Source organism: Xylocopa sonorina, chromosome 8 (assembly GCF_050948175.1).
Source record: "Xylocopa sonorina isolate GNS202 chromosome 8, iyXylSono1_principal, whole genome shotgun sequence".
In the NCBI taxonomy this organism is placed as follows: Eukaryota; Metazoa; Arthropoda; class Insecta; order Hymenoptera; family Apidae; genus Xylocopa; species Xylocopa sonorina.
The window spans coordinates 12414113-12434302 of NC_135200.1; the positions used below are offsets into that span (position 1 = coordinate 12414113).

Here is a 20190-nt window from a genome sequence, read left to right on the forward strand (position 1 = left end):
TAACATAATAGGCCGGGATAGGGGTCTGGTACTAACGAGAGACAGAGAGAAAAAGGGAACGGGAACAGGGAAGAGAGGAGGAGCCGGCTACACGTCGAGACGCACGCGGTGATGGCGGTAGTAGGGAGATGCAGAAGAGGAACGTGAGAAAGAGAGACAGCCTGGTCGGGAAGAGGGAAGGAAGAAACGCGGAGAAGTAAAGGGAACGCTTGAATCCATTCGCGGACGGGACAAAGAAAGAGAGAGTGCGCACAAGAGAGAAAGAGAGAGATAGAACGAGAAAGGAGACACGGTGGATGTGTGTGCAAGGCACACGGTGCATCGGACTAGCCAGTCGCGAATGGAGGTGGAGAAGAGAGGAGGAGAAGGATAGAGTAGTTAAGTTAGTCTGTCGGTCAGTGACTGCCTGACTTTCCCGGCGCAGCTGAAGGTCAACTCTCCCCTTCTCTCGACCTCATCCTCCTCGTCCACCTCCCGCTCCCACCGCCTCTTCGTCTTCTTCCTCCTCCTATTCACATCTCCACCACCCGCTGAACCGCTGCCCGTTGCTTCTCGTTCTCTCTTTCTCTCTTTCTTTCTCTCTTCTTTCACTACCACGCTTCACCACCAACACTCTTCATGTGTCCAGCCCCATCTTTATCCTCTATCCCTCCTTCTTCCTTTCTCACATTCTCCCTTCCTTCTCTCTCTCTCTCTCTCTCTCTCTCTCTCTCTCTCTCTCTCTTCCTCCCTCGACGTATTCTTCGATACGCGCGAGTATATGCACTCTCGTATACCGCTATACACATACCGCCTCCTAAATCTACATCTCTCCTCGTGTATATACGTATGCGCGCGTAGATGTGCATGCGTGCGCGCATACACAAGCGCGAATATAGTATCCACGACCGCTTTGTTTATGCCGTACGAACAGTTTCGGTGCCTTTTCTCTTCACACCCGTGTCACTCCATCCTTCTTCCGCCGGCGTTGCCCTCCTCGACGGGTTGAGGGTCATTCGTGCACTTAGGTGCACGCGGAATTCCGCCTCGAAGTCCTGGTACGTGAGAACTCGCCTTACACAGCCGCATCCTCCGCGACGTGTTCCTTTCGATTAGCTTCTCTCCTACACACGCGACATGGGTAGAGGCGATCGAAATTCACCGCTTGGAATCGTAGCTATGGGTTTTAGGCGTATCGTTTCGAGCGCCACGACGAAGCTGCGGATCATCTGGAAAAAGTAGAAAAAAAAGAGTGATGTTTGCAGTTCGTTGTTTATCGTCGATTAATATCGTACGCGTCAATAGACATTATCGCTATTGTAAATCGTCTGTGATTCTTTTTTTTCTTCCTCTACACCCTTGGATCGTGGTTACGAACAATATCGCCAAGGCGATAGCTAGTATCTGGGGAAAGAAATAACGGTGCGTTTATTGGTACAGTAACTCGTCCCAAGGAAATCGTACGATAACTCCTCGCACGTATCTGAGCCTTCAATTGGTTGGCCATACGAGTGGCCGATAAAGCCCAGCGACGGTACACATATGTATACAGAGGCGTCTTGCTAAATGACGGGTTCACGGCTATTAACGTCATCCCCGGCGTATCTGTCACTTTTCTTCGCGCTCGTTTTTTCCTTTTCACTCTCGTCCATACGCGCGTATCAACTGCCTGTAAATTGCCCGCGGATATTTTCGTCGCCACGGAAAAAATTCATATTCGCACCGAGCCGCTGCCGGTTCGCGTCTTCTTACGATTGACAAACGACTAGATACGAGAACGAGCCGATGCTTGAAATTAATCGCGTACACACCTCTATTGGCAACGCGTCTGTTCATAGTCATTCCTCATGATCCCCTGTCATCCGCTCTCTAACGTCTCTCTCCTGCGTCTACATACGCATTTATCTACGTTCTCGCGTAGAATTTATTTTTCAAACAATTATTCGAGTCACGAGAATGTATACGAGAGAATCCGTTCGCCGTGTTACAGAGGCGCAACAGATTCTCCTCTTCCGTCGCCTTCACTTTCAGTCTACTCGCCTCTTTACTCCGTCCCACCACTACCCCTACCGATTCGTACGTTCCTGGATATCCCCACTCGGCTCGCTTCGAGATCATCACCTCCCGCTTCCCCGTTTTTTCTCTCGCGCTCTCCCTATACATATCTCCCTCCTTTCTCGCTATACTTGTACTTCCGGCCGCGAGGCTAGCGCGAAATTCTCGCAAAATAAACGGGAGTCACGGCTCCGTGGATAACTTCGATTCCTCTCGTCCCTCCACCCTTCCGCATCCCCCTTCCCCCTCCCCTGTTTTGTACGTATTTTTAACTATCGGCTCGTTACCGGCCGCTTCGCCTAAACTTCCTGCCACCGTCGTCAGGAAGAAACGATCGAATGCGTGGTCGGACGAAAACAGCGCCGTCGAAGAGGAAGCCACTTGTTCGCCTGCATTCTTTTCCTTATAATTAGCCAATTCCCTCCTCCCTACTTTTTCAACTACCGCGCGGTGCGATTAAAACGGAGGAACGGTCCTCGATTCGAAACTCTTTGGACCAAGCTTACGCAAGATCGCACTAAAAATCGCAAGAATGGCATTCATCGTAACCGAAACCGGATGATTTTATTACGTTCTCGTAAGATTCGTCCTATGAACGAGCTTTCCAATTGCGTCAAACATTCCAACGTGAATAAAAAATGGTGGTAACGCGGCACATGTCGGGGCTGCAACTCTTCTTCTATGCAAAGAGAGTGGCAACGACGGCGATGTGCTCTACGCGGCACGGAACAATCATATGTGTATACGCGATGCATCGTCTCTCTAGCGGTCTTTCCCTTCGGTGTACGACGTCCGTGGTATAGGTCAGTGAAGTAGTAGCTCCCCCACCACGCGACTCCTAGACAACGGGTCTACGATTGACTCATCTAGCCAGTCATACGGCGCGTAAACACGATCCGCTCCAGCTGTTCTCTACGCTGCTCTTTTACTCTCGATCTTCATTCTGTCTCCCTTCCGCTCCTTCCTTCTTCCTACTTCGCGTCTCTATTTTTCCTCCTATCTCGTTCCTCTGACTCCCCTCCACACCCCCTTCCTCGTGTCTTGTACAACTGATGTACGCGGATCCTGAGAACAACGGGGCGTTCTCTTTATTTTTAGAGGCACCTCGAGAATTCGGTTCCCTGCCTCCCCATCTTTTTGCCCGCCTCGTTTACTTCGATCTCTCTCTTTCCCTGCCTCTGTTCTTTTGTTTTTTTTTAACCTTCCCTCTTTGGCACCGGTTCGGAAGCAGAAAAGCTTCTCTTCAGATAGAAAAGGTATCGTTCGGCCGCGCGGCGCGCCTCCGCGGAACTACGAGGAACGACGTATAGAACGCGAGAAAGAGGAGCAGCGAACGGCTGAGGAGGGAAGCGGCAGAGAACGAGTTCCGATTTTAGCGCAGTCGCGGCGGCCTCAGAACGAGCGGCGCTATTATGCACTAGTAGCTTGATGGCGTCACCCGTGCAACCTTGGCTCGGGTCAGTCCTCTATCATACTGCAGCCAGAGTTCCCCTACCCTTTCGTTCTTCTCTCTCTCATTCTCTCTCTCCCCCTCTCTCTCTCTCTCTCTCTCTCTCTCATTCGTTCTATCTCTGTTCCTTCTTCTTCGCCTCGCGTCTCACCCTCCGTCTCTCTCTCTTCATTTGGCTTCGCTTAACCCTCTCTTTACCCGATCACCTCTTCTCCTTCTCTTCGCACACACACGGCACTGGCCACACGACCAGTGGCGTAAGAATACTTTCTATTTCGAGGCATCCCGGGAGTTCCTCGTTTTCGCGGATGCTACAATGCGATCCCACGACGAAATTTTGATCAAACTGGTACTTGGTTTCCTAAAAATCACGAGAACGAACAATAGCGAAAGCCTGAATAAATCTCTTATCCATTTCACTTACCAAACTTGTCGAGAATTTATTGGTAATTGAACAAGTGAGGAATACGGATCGACTTTAAGAAACCATCCGTGAAAGCCCTTCTTGCCGCTTAATCGCTCTAAGTGGTTGCTACTAGATGTCAACCATGCTCTTTAAGAAAGACAGTTTTCAATTTGATTTCCATCGATGGCCATGCTAATGAAACCTTCGTACACGTATGTAATTAGTTTAAAAGGAAGTACGTCGTATTAGTACCTATTACGCCCATGGCTATGTAGAATCGAGTGCTGCTGGCATAAACTCGAATCCGTGTACATTCGCATCCGTATGGGCGCGCTCGCGCCGGCAGGAGAGACGTTTCTGTGTAACGATGCGACTAACCTCCCTACCGCGGCGCGTAAACGATGTTTCCATCGTCCGTAGATCGCGTATCCGATTCGACGGGGGCACGCGTGTATATATACGCTCGGTACACGTTTCCCGTGCGCCGTGCTGTGAGCCGTGGAATCGAGATCGATCGCGACCGCCCCGAAGAAAAAAGGTTATCGAGACGGAGCCGCGAGAGCTTGTCCCGAAGCATCAATCATCCGGTGACAGAAACGGCAAAGCACCGGCGACTATGCTCCGTGAACAGCTATTAATAGTTCATTGCACGGTTAAGTACGATGTACACTTTGGGAAGCATAGCGCGAAATTCTTCTCCGTGCCGTGCGCCACGAATCGAGAACTTTAACATGATAGCCGCTACGTTTGCAGCCTTACAAATCTCGCGAAGAGAAGACAGCTAGTCCGCTAATCGTAACGCTTAGCTTAGAGCTTGAAAATACGATCGCATCCATCTCGAGATTAAAATCGAAATACCTACCTAGGTTAGTGAAATGAGTAATTAATCCGATAGCAGATGTAAAAGAAATGAATCCAATTTCCAGGCAATGTTCAGAGGTGATCAATTAGCTGGACTTAATGCGTGCGTTAAAAATCGTGTCTGTCTCGTCAAATTCCATTTTTCGGCAAACGAACGTGTCCATTCCACGGGGAAAAAGTATAACTTGATTCTCTTCGTAATTTAACTTGTTAACTACCTGCATTGCCTTCTAATGGTAGCAATTGCAGAAGCGCCAGCTGTCGGAGATCGTGCGAACTTAAATGCTGATTCTCTTACGATTATCCATATTTCATAACTATATAATTAAACTTAACATGCTATTATTATATCTAAACTAAAAACGGATCGACATCTTTATAACTAATAATGTTTCCTTCCTTTTTTTTTTTGCAGTGTCCGAGAGCTATAGCAGTTATGTGAATTCGATGTACGCCAGTGGAGCCCAGTTTGCTACCCCCTGCACACCAAGCCCTCCACGAGGACCCGGTGGAGTACCGACGAGTGTAATTCAAGCAGCCACCAGCTCAGTTTCCGACGACCTGTACCTGTTGGAGTTAGGCTTTCCTCCACGGTCGAAAAAGAATAAGCTGAAAAAACCGCGGCAAGGAGATGGCGCGGCTGTAAAAAGGAAATCTCGCGAAGGCTCGACAACGTACCTTTGGGAATTCCTGTTAAAGTTGCTGCAGGACCGAGAGTACTGCCCCCGATACATCAAATGGACGAATCGCGAAAGAGGCGTCTTCAAGCTGGTGGACAGCAAGGCGGTCTCTCGCCTCTGGGGTTTACACAAGAACAAACCGGACATGAACTACGAAACGATGGGCAGAGCCCTGCGTTATTATTACCAGCGCGGCATCTTGGCTAAGGTTGACGGACAGAGGCTGGTCTATCAGTTCGTGGACGTGCCGAAAGATATTATAGAAATCGACTGTACCGGCGCGTGAGACAAGGCTCGACCTTCGAGGGAACAGCACGAACAGCGGCGAACTCTACGGGAAAAGAGTGATTCGCGTATTCGTGCTGCGATAGTTCGCGTGAACATGTCATTGTCGTCGAGCAGCTCTTCCTGCCACAGCGTGCCCACTTGGCACACCCCTCAGACGATCTAAAGAATGCCCTCTCTCTGACTTCGTTTGTTCCTTGTATTATAAAGAAAAAAATATATATATATACTTATAGAGATATATATATTAAATCGCGAAAAAGAGCGAGTACGCGCACGCGCTCGATCGCTGGCGCGAGAGGATGAACGTTTTGTTTTTGTCGAGGCGACAACTACCCACGGTATATGCGTACGCAGTTCCCGTGTACCGTAATTTCGTCCTTCTTTGGTCTTTCTCTTTTTTGTTACACTTTGACGGTGTACGTCGATAGTAATCGTACTAAGCTTTACAACGTTTAATATATATACATATATATATTTGAAAGCAAAAACTCCCTATATATATATATATACATATATATGTATATATGTATATATATATATATATATATATATATATATATATATATATATACATATATATACATATATATGCGTTGAGCTCGTTCAAATTTGTACAAAATTTAGTTCTTAAAGATAAAGATGCTACGTCACAAGTGTTATTAAATGTATTTTAACTGAGAGTAAATGAGGAAAGGAAAAACAAGATGAATCTAGAGTATGGATATAAATTACTTAAAGTATAGTCGGGATATATAGGCGGACAATTGTACATTCAAGAGCGCGATAAATTATTTATTGTATATTAGACAATTATGTATGTTACCTAGAACGGGAAAAGAAAAAGAAGAGGAATTTGTTATATACGTGTTGACGAGGGTAATCGCGGGAAAAACAACGGGAAGGTAAAACTTAACACAATGCACGCGGACGCGGACGTGGAGAGTTGAAAGGTGAACAAAATGTAACGAAACGAAATGAGGGCTGTGAAAAGATTCAGAAAGGAGGGAAATACGATAGAGTGGAAACGATAAAGATGTTTAAAATGTTTTAAACGGAGCGAGCTCAGGGAGAGGTACACATATATACAGACACACACGTAGACACGCGCACATACGCAATCACGCAATACATACAACCGTAAACGATACATGCGAGCACGTAAACACGAATACACGATTCATACACACAGACACACACACTATATTTTTTTAAATATAAGCGAAAAAAAGGGCGACTCTTCTATTTGAGCTGAGGGTTCAACAACGTAAGGTGCTGGCTATACATACGAGGTCCAAGAATGTTATTTAGCAAGCTAGTGTTACTAATTCATAAAAAAAATTATTGAAGCAGACATTATATATCTCTGTATATACAAAAAATACACCTTTAGTATATATTATTGAATATTATATATATATATATATATATTATATGAATATATATTGTATGTTATGTAGTAAATGGAGCGAGTTAATGTGTGTCTCTATGAGATTTTTCTGTCACGTCTGCGCAGAAGGAAGTTTATAAGTAACCGTCTATCCGTACGATGTCTCTATTCGCGTTTTTATACGAAGAAAAAACTAGAAGCAAACACCGTGGAAGCATTATATATCGTTACTCTTTTTCGTTATATTTTTTTACAAACCTCGGTATCGCGATCAAACGACAAGCAATCGATTTCCAAGATCGATTTCAGCAATTTGATCTCGCAACCCGGTAGAAAGAAAAAAAAGCGCACATCCGCGTGTTTCTCGTGCTCACCAAGAATCAGAGACATCGTACTCTTCTAAATGTTTAGAGTATATAGAGCCTTCCTGACACACACGGGGCGTTCGAAACACGATAAGTTAGAGGGAAATTTAATTTATTGAACACCAGCCCGCCCCCGCCCCCATCCATCCCCCGCACACCCCTGAACACGGACGTGACGTGCGAGTGCAAGCGTATCCTATAGTAGTAAGTTTTGTACATAAAAGATTCGTTGATGAGCATACTTAGGAAGAACATTACGCTGGTTATCTTCGTAATCGTGAGCAAATGAAAAAAAATGAAAAAGAGAAACAGGGAGCGATAGAGAGGAGCACAAGAGATAAAATCGTGGTACCGCTTTTCGAGGATACGTGCGGTCAGAATCTCCGCGAGTTGTTCTTCTCGGCGATCACCTCCAAACATTTCGAAGAGGAAAAATGGAACATACAGTAAATAATAGAGAAAAACGATCAAGTGCTGCCAATAATGCCTGTAAACGGTCCCTTGCATTTTTTTTGCCACTGAAAAAGAAAAAAAGAGAAAAAGGAAAAAAAAAGGAAAGAGGAAGCGAGAGAACAGAGAACATTATTATAAAAGAATTATATGGTTGTTAGAGAATACCAAGAAGAAAATGTCTTGGGACGCCAGACATACCAGATGATACAAAACGAATTGCCTTCTCGTAATTAACAAAGACGTGTTGCCTTCTAACAAAGAAAACATATTAAAGAAAGAAAAAAAAGTTCTAGCAATTTGTATTTGTAATACCATCAACTTTGTCCGGGTACTTAAAGAAGAATACCTTTAACCCTGTACATCATCCCCTCCCCTCTTTGTCAGCATAGAATTTTGTAATTTTTGTCAAGAGAAACATAATAATAATAATAACGATAATGATAATAATAATAGTAATGGAAAGGATAAAAAAATGTTGAGAAACGTTTTTGGTACACGAAGACTTTTTTTCATATCGCACTTTGCATACACGTATCGGACGAAAAATATGTTTAAGAAATATAATAAAAGAAAAAAAAAAGATGTGTGAATATAATGAAAGAGAGAGAAATGAAATACATCAGAGTACAATGGACAAAAAAGCAAGTACCTATAAATAGTACCACTTCTATACATAACATCCACTTATAAACAATGAATGGACACTGCAACAACAACAAAAAATCCTATTTTTAGGTAAATTAAATTTACATATACATAACGATTGACTACGCTCTACACAAGATATTTTAACAAATAAGACTTTACTGTAATAGGGATAAATCTATAATTATTTACTTGTAAAATAATACGAAGACACGATGGATTGACGTAAGGAACTCTAATGTAACGTTCTGTGATTCGTTGTTTGTAGGTGAAATTTAATAAAAGATTACTGTATCATAACTCTGCTATGTCCTAAAATCCACCCCCGCCCCTTGCTATATTTTTACAAAACTTGACATCAGATCTTGATCTGGCGAGAATACTTAGGACAAATAGAAAGCGTAGATAAAATTAGAGAAACTATTATCATGTTAAACAAAGTAAAGTAAAGTCGAGCTGTCAAATTGAAAATTCTTGTCCGCTTCCGAAAATTGCTTATTACAGTGATTACGCTACCCAGTGACGTAACACTTATATATAGATACGTACACACAAGTGATTGATAAGATACCCGACTAAAGGGACTATTTCATTGGTTCTGGCTATCATCGGTTGGCCAATCAGCGTCACGGGTTTAGGGGAAAGTATTTCACTGGCTTGTTATACACGTAAGGTGTATCCGCAGTTAGCATCGAACCTCGAGAGACGTCAGTTGCTACTGTGCCGATCTGATTTAGAAAAAATTGCTCGAGGCACGTATCGTTTTCCCATTGGTTTTACATTGTACAATGTTGTACGTTACGTGCACGCAATCGTACAACATTGTAATTAACGAGGAACATTGAAAGGCAAACACTCTATCGAGGTGGTAATTATTGATTTCACTTCCACAGTCGACTTCACCACACCCTGTAGCCATTTTGGATAGTGGAGAGCTGTCTACAAACGTTGAGCGATAAGAGTTGTTCGAAATGGATCAGATTACGCCAAAGGAGGTGAAGATCTTGGAAAATCCTGAGGACATCCAGGAAAGGAGAGAGCAAGTCCTTAGCCGATATGCGAACTTTAAGACGGAAGCACGGAACAAGAGAGATAAACTCGAGGACTCCCGTCGCTTTCAGGTATGTTTCCGGGTGTTTACTTTTTCTCCCTTAGCTATTATTTGTTGCTGATCTGTGAACGAATTTTCTCGTTTGCAGTACTTTAAGCGAGATGCGGATGAACTCGAAGGATGGATTTTTGAGAAGCTGCAAGCTGCTTCCGATGAAAGCTACAAGGATCCCACCAATCTTCAGGCAAAGATACAGAAACATCAAGCCTTCGAAGCAGAAGTTGCAGCTCACTCCAATGCTATAGTGTCATTGGACAACACCGGGACAGAAATGATAGCACAACATCATTTTGCAAGCGATGTTATTCGCAAGAGATTAGGTAAGTGTATATGAATTGGATTAACTATAGTAATTACATCGTTAGTGCCACTTTTAATCTGATGTCTGTAATCACATTTATCTTGCAGTGGATCTTCATCAGTTATGGGAGCTGTTACTCTCCAGACTGGCAGATAAGGGTCTCAAACTGCAGCAAGCTTTGGTGCTTGTACAATTTATTCGACACTGTGATGAAGTAATGTTCTGGATCCATGATAAGGAGGCATTTGTAACGACAGACGAATTTGGACATGATTTGGAACATGTGGAGGTGCTCCAGAGAAAATTTGACGAATTTCAGAAAGATATGGCTAGTCAAGAATACAGAGTAACAGAAGTAAATGAACTGGCGGATAAACTTCTTCTAGACGGACATCCCGAACGCGACACTATTTTGCGCAGAAAGGAGGATCTTAACGAATCCTGGCAGAGATTGAAACAACTCGCTGTATTGAGACAAGAGAAACTGTTTGGTGCACACGAGATTCAAAGATTTAACCGAGATGCCGATGAAACGATGGCTTGGATCGCAGAGAAGGATGTCGTTCTATCTTCAGATGATTTTGGACGCGACCTCGCAAGCGTACAGACTTTGCAGAGAAAGCACGAGGGTATAGAACGCGATTTGGCAGCTTTGGAGGATAAAGTTTACACGTTGGGTGCTGAAGCGGATCGTTTAGCAGCTATTCATCAGGCGGATCATTCTAAGCAAATTCAAGCTAAACGCGAGGAGATCCTACAGTCGTGGGAGAGCCTTACAGCAAAAGCAAAAGAACGACGCCTGAAACTAGACGAGTCTTACTACCTGCACAGATTCCTGGCCGATTACAGAGACTTGGTTTCTTGGATGAACGACATGCGCGCAATTATATCGGCAGACGAACTTGCCAAGGATGTAGCCGGCGCCGAGGCACTCGTCGAGAGACATCAGGAACATAAGGGGGAAATCGACGCCAGAGCCGACAGCTTCGACGCGACTACCTTGGCTGGTAATAAATTATTGGAGAAGAAACATTACGCTGCGGAAGAAGTGGCCAGAAAATTGAACTCCCTCGCTGAGGACAAACAATCTCTGTTGAGCCTCTGGGAGAAAAGAAAGATACTGTACGAGCAATGCATGGATTTGCAGTTATTCTATAGAGATACGGAACAAGCGGATGCATGGATGGCCAAGCAGGAAGCGTTCTTAGCAAACGAGGATCTAGGAGATTCGCTCGACAGCGTGGAAGCTCTTATCAAGAAACACGAAGACTTCGACAAGTCTCTGGCGGCTCAGGAGGAGAAGATCAAGATATTGGACGACTTTGCTGGTAAACTGATTGAGGGGGAGCATTACGCCGCCGATGACGTAGCGCAGAGACGGCAACTTCTGCTGGAGAGACGCGCTATTCTCCTCGAGAAATCTGCCCAGAGAAGACGTCGTCTTGAGGATGCGTACAAACTGCAGCAATTTGAACGCGACTGCGATGAAACGAAGGGCTGGGTGAATGAAAAATTGAAATTCGCTACTGACGATAGTTACTTGGACCCCACCAACTTAAATGGTAAGGTGCAGAAACACCAGAATTTCGAGCAAGAATTGAACGCCAACAGAACTCGTATGGAAGAAATGGTGGCCACTGGTCAGGAGCTGATCGAGAGCGACCATTACGCGAGCGATAGAATTCGTACTCGTACTGACGAGATCATGTCCCTATGGGAGAGCCTCACTCATGCCACCGAGAAGAAAGGCGCTAAACTGCAGGAAGCATCTCAACAGCAACAATTCAATCGCACCGTGGAGGATATCGAATTGTGGTTGTCCGAAGTGGAAGGGCAACTGATGTCCGAAGATTACGGTAAAGATCTAACCAGTGTTCAAAATCTGCAGAAGAAACATGCTCTTCTGGAAGCGGACGTTGCATCCCACTCTGACCGAATCGAGAGCATCGCCCAGGCCGCAGAGCAGTTCGTGAACTCTGGTCACTTCGACGCGGACAACATAAAGGCCAAGCAGGAACAATTGCAATCTCGATACGCTGCTCTCCAGCGACCTATGAGCATTCGCAAGCAGCGACTCCTCGACTCCCTGCAAGTGCAACAACTGTTCAGGGACATAGAGGACGAGGAGGCATGGATTCGCGAAAAGGAACCAGTCGCTGCGTCCACCAATCGCGGCCGTGACTTGATCGGTGTACAGAATCTGCAGAAGAAACACCAGGCTGTATTAGCAGAGATAAACAATCACGAGCCCCGCGTGGCTCTCGTATGTCAAGCAGGCGCGTCGATGTTGCAAGAGAGCCACTTCGCCGCAGAGGAAATTAGCCAACGGTTGGCCGCGTTGGACGAGCATTGGGGACAGTTGAAAGAGAAAGCCAGACAGCGCAAGAACGATCTGGACGACTCGCTCCAGGCGCATCAGTACTTCGCTGACGCCAACGAGGCCGAGTCCTGGATGAAGGAGAAACGACCTATAGTCATGAACGGTGACTACGGGAAAGATGAGGACAGCTCTGAAGCTCTTTTAAAGAAGCACGAGGCGTTGGTTAGCGACTTGGAAGCCTTTGCGAGTACGATAGCCGCGCTTCGCGACCAGGCTGCTTCTTGCAGGCAGCAAGAAACTCCCACCGTCGATATCACTGGAAAAGAGTGCGTGGTGGCGCTCTACGATTATACGGAAAAGTCGCCGAGAGAAGTCTCCATGAAGAAGGGCGATACTTTAACTCTGTTGAATTCCAACAACAAGGACTGGTGGAAGGTCGAGGTGAACGATCGTCAGGGTTTCGTTCCAGCTGCGTACGTGAAGAGGGTCGAGCCTGAAGCAGGATTGAGCGCGTCACAGCAGAATCTGGCTAGAGAGCAAAGCTCCATCGCGGCTAGACAAGCTCAAATCGAGGCCCAATACGATGATCTGTTGAGATTAGCGCGCGAGCGTCAAAATAAGCTGAACGAAACAGCCAAGGCCTACGTTCTTGTCCGAGAAGCCGCGGAACTGGCCACTTGGATCAAGGATAAAGAGAACCACGCGCAAGTCCAGGATGTCGGCGAGGATCTGGAGCAGGTAGAGGTCATGCAGAAGAAGTTCGACGACTTCCAAGCGGACTTGAAGGCCAACGAAGTTCGCCTCGCTGAGATGAACGAAATCGCGGTGCAATTGATGAGTCTTGGCCAGACAGAGGCAGCGCTGAAGATTCAGACCCAGATACAGGATCTGAACGAGAAATGGACTAGCCTGCAGACCCTCACCGCGGAACGTGCCAATCAGCTCGGCTCTGCTCACGAGGTTCAACGATTCCACCGCGACGTTGACGAAACCAAGGACTGGATTCGAGAGAAGGACGCTGCGTTGAACAACGATGATCTTGGTAAAGATTTGCGCAGCGTGCAGGCGTTGCAGCGCAAACACGAGGGTCTCGAAAGAGACCTCGCGGCTTTAGGGGATAAGATCAAGCAGCTGGACGAGACGGCTAATCGACTGATGCAGTCGCATCCGGAGACCGCTGAGCAAACCTATGCCAAGCAGAAGGAGATCAACGAAGAATGGACTCAGCTGACGGCGAAAGCTAACAGCAGAAAGGAGAAGCTGCTGGACTCTTACGATCTGCAACGATTCCTCAGCGATTACAGGGATTTGATGGCTTGGATAAACTCGATGATGGGTCTGGTTGCGTCGGAGGAACTTGCCTCCGATGTGACCGGGGCGGAAGCTCTCCTCGAACGGCACCAGGTGAGCTGATCGACCATGAAAATCGTTGATACTGAAATGGTCCGGCGATCGGACGGTCGTTCACGAGTCATTCATGAATTATAGAATCACAGGGCAGAGATAGACGCGCGATACGGGATACTTCCAGAGGTACAAAAGTGTTTGAGAGAGCATGGAGAAATATGTACGACTTTGCCTCTGAATACGTTCATCATAATTAATCACTACATTGGTATAATCGTTCTGTCGTTGCTGGAACTACTTTCTGGTTTTTCCCCCTTTAAAAGACAGCGAATTGGCAAATCGATGTTTCAGTAATAAAGACACCGCCTTATTAACGCTTCTCGTAGTGCAATCGCTACCGTGTTCCGCTTATCGTAGTGTTTATTGTCGAGTGGATTGAATTTATATCGAGGCTCATCAAACAGCACCGACGACTAGACGGGGGTTCGGGAGATAATGCATATATCTTTAACTTTTCTTGTGTTATAGGAACACCGTATGGAAATTGACGCCAGGGCAGGCACCTTCCAAGCATTCGAACTTTTTGGTCAACAACTCCTGCAGTCCAGTCATTATGCCAGCGTGGAGATTCAAGAGAAGCTCGAGTCCATGGCCGAAGCTCGTCAAGAGTTGGAAAAAGCTTGGATTCAACGACGCATGCAGCTGGATCAGAATCTGGAGCTGCAATTGTTCTGCAGAGACTGCGAGCAAGCTGAGAATTGGATGAGTGCGCGGGAAGCTTTCCTGAGCAGCGCGGACACCGTCGACAGCAGCGATAACGTAGAGGCTCTCATCAAGAAGCACGAGGACTTCGACAAGGCCATTAACGCCCACGAAGAGAAGATCGCCACGTTGCAGACGTTAGCCGACCAGCTGATCGCCGCTGAGCATTACGCCGCGAAACCAATCGACGACAAACGTTGCCAAGTTCTGGATCGCTGGAAGCATCTTAAGGATGCTCTTATTGAGAAACGTTCCAAGCTGGGAGAGTCTCAGACGCTTCAACAATTCTCCCGCGACGCCGACGAAATGGAGAATTGGATCGCAGAGAAACTTCAGTTGGCCACTGAGGAGAATTACAAGGATCCAGCTAACATTCAATCGAAACATCAAAAACACCAAGCGTTCGAGGCTGAATTGGCAGCGAACGCGGACAGAATCCAGTCTGTGCTTGCCATGGGTGGTAACTTGATCGAGAAACATCAGTGTGCCGGTTCCGAGGACGCTGTTCAAAAGAGGCTCGCCTCGATCGCCGATCAATGGGAGTACCTCACGCAAAAAACTACGGAGAAGTCGATGAAACTGAAGGAAGCTAACAAGCAACGGACGTACATAGCCGCCGTGAAAGATCTCGATTTCTGGCTCGGCGAAGTGGAAAGTCTGCTCACATCTGAGGACGCTGGTAAAGATTTAGCCTCTGTGCAAAATTTGATGAAGAAACATCAATTGGTCGAAGCCGATATCCAAGCGCACGAGGAGAGGATCAAGGACATGAACGCGCAGGCCGATTCCTTAATCGAAAGCGGACAGTTTGACGCGGCTGGTATTCAGGAGAAACGGCAGAGCATAAACGAGCGTTATGAGAGGATACGAAACCTTGCTGCCCACAGGCAGGCCAGATTGAATGAAGCGAATACTTTGCATCAGTTCTTCAGGGACATCGCCGACGAGGAGTCTTGGATCAAGGAAAAAAAACTGTTGGTTGGATCGGACGACTACGGACGCGATCTTACCGGTGTTCAGAATTTGAAGAAGAAGCACAAGAGATTGGAGGCTGAATTAGGTAGTCACGAGCCTGCTATACAAGCCGTTCAGGAGGCAGGAGAGAAGCTGATGGACGTTTCTAATTTGGGAGTGCCCGAGATTGAGCAACGTTTGAAACTCCTGAATCAAGCATGGACTGAACTGAAACAGCTGGCTGCCAACAGGGGACAAAAGCTGGACGAGTCTTTGACTTATCAACAGTTCTTGGCTAAAGTCGAGGAAGAAGAGGCCTGGATCACGGAGAAGCAGCAATTGCTGTCAGTGGAGGACTACGGTGACACTATGGCTGCTGTTCAAGGCTTACTGAAGAAACACGACGCCTTCGAGACCGACTTCGCGGCACACGGTGAACGATGCAAGGACATCTGCGAAGCCGGAGAAGCTTTGATCAAGGCTGGAAATCATCGTGCAGACGCTATAGGCCAGAGATGTGCCCAACTTCGTAACAAACTCGAACAACTTGGTGCCCTAGCTGCTAGAAGAAAGACTCGACTGAACGACAACTCGGCTTATTTGCAGTTCATGTGGAAGGCAGACGTGGTCGAATCCTGGATCGCTGATAAAGAGACGCACGTGCGCTCGGAGGAATTCGGACGGGACCTGTCTACCGTGCAAACGCTGTTGACTAAACAGGAAACCTTTGATGCAGGATTGCACGCGTTCGAGCACGAAGGAATTCAGAACATCACTTCGCTGAAGGAGATGTTGGTAGACTCTGGGCATGATCAGACGCCCAGCATTCAGAAACGTCACGCGGATGTCATCGCTCGCTGGCAGAAGCTTCTGGCCGACTCTGATGCAAGGAAACAACGTCTGTTGAGGATGCAAGATCAGTTCAGACAGATCGAAGAGCTGTATCTAACGTTCGCCAAGAAAGCGTCCGCTTTCAACTCGTGGTTCGAGAACGCAGAAGAAGACTTGACCGATCCCGTGCGATGCAACAGTATCGAAGAAATTCGAGCCCTTAGAGAAGCTCACGCACAATTCCAGGCGAGCCTGTCCTCAGCGGAAGCGGACTTCGAAGCTCTGGCTGCTCTCGACAGGCAAATCAAGAGCTTCAACGTTGGTCCCAACCCGTATACGTGGTTCACGATGGAAGCTTTGGAGGATACCTGGCGCAATCTACAGAAGATAATCAAGGAACGCGACGTAGAACTTGCGAAAGAAGCTCAACGACAAGAAGAGAACGACAAACTGCGCAAAGAATTCGCTAAACACGCTAACGCATTCCATCAATGGCTCGCGGAAACGAGAACATCCATGATGGAAGGTTCAGGATCGCTGGAACAACAGTTAGAAGCCACGAAGAGAAAGACCCAAGAGGTTCGCGCGCGACGTCAAGACCTGAAAAAGATCGAAGACCTGGGAGCAATCTTGGAAGAGCATTTGATCCTGGACAATCGTTACACGGAACATAGCACCGTGGGATTGGCGCAACAGTGGGATCAACTGGATCAATTGGGAATGCGTATGCAGCACAATCTTGAGCAACAGATACAAGCGCGCAACCAATCAGGTGTTTCCGAAGATGCTCTCAAGGAGTTCTCGATGATGTTCAAGCATTTCGACAAGGACAAGAGCGGCCGTCTGAATCATCAGGAATTCAAATCTTGTTTGCGAGCACTTGGTTACGATTTACCAATGGTGGAGGAAGGCCAACCCGATCCGGAATTCGAAAATATCCTCGGTTCGTTTTATACATTTATTTTATATATTATATATAAATGTAATATGTAAATTCAGAGAAGGTTCACAGTGGTTCAACTTTGGCTTTTCAGATATCGTTGATCCGAATAGAGACGGCTATGTATCACTACAAGAATACATGGCGTTCATGATTAGTAAGGAAACCGAGAACGTACAAAGTTCTGAAGAAATAGAAAATGCTTTCCGCGCAATTACTGCCGCAGATCGGCCATATGTTACGAAAGAGGAATTATATGCTGTGAGTATAGAATTTCTAAATTTGCAATTTGTTAATTTATTTTCTATTTACTACACCGATATGTTGTATACTTTTAGAACCTTACCAAGGAGATGGCTGATTATTGCGTTGCTCGTATGAAGCCGTATGTCGATCCAAAAACAGAACGACCAATTACAGGAGCATTGGATTATATTGAATTTACCCGCACTCTTTTCCAGAATTAATTGTAGTTACGTAAATTATTCGTTTTTTATTATGCCAGTTATTAAATTATAGAATATAATACAACTGAACTCCATCAGATGATTAATTATTTTATTAAATAACTTAATATTTTGATATACCATGCGCGTGACCAATCGTTAACTTCACTTTTATTGATGGCACACTTGTCAGGTTTTTTCAGGCATCGAGAAACAAAATAATATATTTTCAACAAATTTACTCGAATAACGCAAATGTAAATTTATATATGGAACAATTTACATTAGCAAAAATGTACAATGGAATTTTTTTACGTTGGGTTTAGTATATGTTATCTAGTTGCATTTTTCCTAGATTTTGGTAAGAACCTATTTAATATTCCATAATCCTTCTGAGGTTTTTTTGCTTTCTTCGTTATTGGTTCAATATTTGCTTCGCGAAGCATATCAATAGTTTTCTAAACAACAAGAAGAAACTCAATATTTGCAGTATATGGATAATGTGCATATATCCCAAAAAATAAGTAAGTACCTGTCGATTTAAATCCTTCAGAATCTTTTTAGTCTTAAGTACTTTAACTGTTCCCCCCTTGCCTTTAGATTTTGTTCGACGAGGTTTGAAGTCTATTTTCATTGGTTTTAGATGCTAAAAGAAACGATACACGATACATTATATTGACAGAGTTATTGCAAAATAAAAACACTTAACATATTCTTGAATACTCACTAGAAGTTTGTTTCTAGCTGCTAGCTTGTCTTTCAATTTGGGCCCATCTACTTGCATTATAGTAAATGGATCCAAACATATAAATTCTGGTTGAATCTTGTCCAATAAAGCCTTCACTTCAGCTTCGCGTCTTTGAGTCTTAGTCTGGAATGGATTACTTTCAAGAGCGTCGAAGTTGGCTTCACCGCTTCCAGGCACTAAAAGGGACGATACTCCTCGCATTGTGCCAATACCTAAAACGTCTTCGTACGGACAGAACTGCATACTTGTTACTGTACAGTCAGCTCTATGACGTAAATAGGGTTTTATTTCTTCTTCTGACGATCTAATACGCATAAATTTAAAATACATATTTACGATAAATTGTTCTAATTGGTATATAGACAGAAATTATCGTATAAAATTTACCGATAAACCTCTACGACGTTTCCCATTGCCATTGCCAATTGACCGCATTGACTGAAAGACAAATGTCGAACTGGAGAGCGTACGTGATAATTTTTTACAGGACCAGTTAATTGTCTGATATCCCATATTTTTACAAATCGACCTGTGCAACTAGTAGCCATGTATGTTCCGTGCGGATGTACTGCACAGGCAGCTATTCCCTGATTATGACACAACATTTTTGCCAGTGGATCTCTACTATTCGGGGACCACATAGAGATCACACCCTTTGAATCACCCACGCAAAGTACAGCATTACTTGGATTTTGTGTCATATCCTGCAAATCAATCCCTGAAATTAACTCACCATTTTTACTAAAAGTAATATCAAACATGTACTCACCGCTATATGTCCTACTCTAGTATTGAATGAATTTACAAATTTGCCTATAGAAACATCTAACCAGGTCAAGTGACCTTCTCTGGATGCACTAGCTAGTAAAAAATGGTAAGGTAAAAATTCTAATTTGTTCACTTTACTCATAGCTTTCAAGCAATGAAGCTCGATTCCTTGGTTGTCGTATATATATACCCATTCTTTTTGTGCCGTAGCGAACATCGTTTCTACATGCAACCATGATACATCGTGCACCGATTCCATGACATTAACTTCGCACAATAACGTCTTGGTGACCCAATCGAAAGCGGCCACATGACCTTTCTTTCCACCCAGTACCAAGTGTCTACCGTTTCTCGTGTATCTTATATAATAAGGCCCAAAATTTAAATCCAATGAGAAACGTTTGGCTGCACTAGTTATATCCACATTGTCTACAATTTGTTTCTGCTTGAACTGTACTGTTGCTTCCCCTGCATCAGGTTCGAAGCAACCATAATCTTCCGTTAAAAGCAGCTCCGCACGAGCGGTCTCCTTTATCACATCATCAAAGGTTTTCTCCTTTTTCTCTAATTTCGTTCTCACTATTTCATTCTTGATCTTAGTTTTTCCTGGCATAACATTAACCCCTTCACCCCTGTCATGTTTCGCGAGCCTTTTTTTACTAATTGGCACTCGTTCATGATATCTGTTTCCTGTAAACATTATTATAATAAGTCAATTATACTTGAAAAAAAATATCAAACAATATTATATTTGCGTTAAAAAGTTAAGTACTTGCTACTGGCTCCATTCTAATCTCGATAATGACAACGATTGGTGTTACAGTATTCCATGTATAAAGAATGAAAAACCTTTTACTTTCTCAGCAGTCTACCTAAAACACATGTACACAATCAGAACGCCATATTTATTTAAGGCGATATCCACACGAAAAATGATTCAATCAAGAGGTCATAAACGTGGCTACGATTCTATCTTTTAGTTTATGAATCCGTTGTTACTGTCGTAGGATCGTACGTTCGAGATGTTGTACTTTCAGTTAAGACGAAAGGGAAAATTAATATTTTGTCACTTTCAAGTTAAACTTTCATTTAA

The 20190-nt window shown here is 44.8% G+C and overlaps 3 protein-coding genes across 6 annotated transcripts in view; 2 read left to right on the forward strand and 1 right to left on the reverse strand.

The window, feature by feature from the left end:
* Eip74ef (Ecdysone-induced protein E74) overlaps positions 1 to 5978 on the forward strand; it is a 136843-nt gene extending 130865 nt beyond the window's left edge. For all 3 annotated transcript variants that reach the window (XM_076899308.1, XM_076899307.1, XM_076899310.1), the window contains one exon: positions 5167 to 5978. In XM_076899308.1, coding sequence (XP_076755423.1) covers positions 5167 to 5717 — 551 coding nt within the window. In that variant the 3' untranslated portion in view covers positions 5718 to 5978. The remainder of the gene's footprint in view (positions 1 to 5166) is intronic.
* A 3335-nt stretch (positions 5979 to 9313) lies between these two features.
* Positions 9314 to 17676, forward strand: Alpha-spec (alpha spectrin). Of its 2 annotated transcripts, XM_076899290.1 has the most exons (7): positions 9314 to 9690; positions 9769 to 10000; positions 10089 to 13705; positions 13790 to 13834; positions 14177 to 17138; positions 17230 to 17396; positions 17474 to 17676. In XM_076899290.1, the coding sequence occupies exons 1-7, from the start codon at positions 9541 to 9543 to the stop codon at positions 17600 to 17602; spliced, it is 7302 nt and encodes a 2433-aa protein (XP_076755405.1). In that variant the 5' UTR covers positions 9314 to 9540; the 3' UTR covers positions 17603 to 17676. The 2 variants fall into 2 exon arrangements, with proteins under 2 accessions (XP_076755405.1, XP_076755406.1); XM_076899291.1 differs by lacking the exon at positions 13790 to 13834 and having other exon boundaries at positions 9315 to 9690.
* A 107-nt stretch (positions 17677 to 17783) lies between these two features.
* LOC143426123 (WD repeat-containing protein 46) lies at positions 17784 to 19934 on the reverse strand. Its single transcript, XM_076899316.1, has 6 exons — positions 19870 to 19934; positions 19099 to 19787; positions 18717 to 19033; positions 18309 to 18633; positions 18114 to 18227; positions 17784 to 18039 (listed from the first exon to the last, which is right to left on the reverse strand). The coding sequence occupies exons 1-6, from the start codon at positions 19883 to 19885 to the stop codon at positions 17914 to 17916; spliced, it is 1587 nt and encodes a 528-aa protein (XP_076755431.1). The 5' UTR covers positions 19886 to 19934; the 3' UTR covers positions 17784 to 17913.
* Between the last annotated feature and the right edge of the window lie 256 nt (positions 19935 to 20190).

Excerpts from the sequence above, each read along its gene's own strand:
- Alpha-spec (XM_076899290.1), top strand. The coding sequence starts at position 9,541 with ATGGATCAGATTACGCCAAAGGAGGTGAAGATCTTGGAAAATCCTGAG. Across the intron at positions 10,001-10,088 it reads TGTTATTCGCAAGAGATTAG|TGGATCTTCATCAGTTATGG; the intron begins GTAAGTGTATAT and ends TTTATCTTGCAG. Across the intron at positions 17,139-17,229 it reads GGAATTCGAAAATATCCTCG|ATATCGTTGATCCGAATAGA; the intron begins GTTCGTTTTATA and ends TTGGCTTTTCAG.
- LOC143426123 (XM_076899316.1), bottom strand. Across the intron at positions 18,634-18,716 it reads AACGTCGTAGAGGTTTATCG|ATCGTCAGAAGAAGAAATAA; the intron begins GTAAATTTTATA and ends TATGCGTATTAG. Across the intron at positions 18,228-18,308 it reads CAGCTAGAAACAAACTTCTA|CATCTAAAACCAATGAAAAT; the intron begins GTGAGTATTCAA and ends CGTTTCTTTTAG.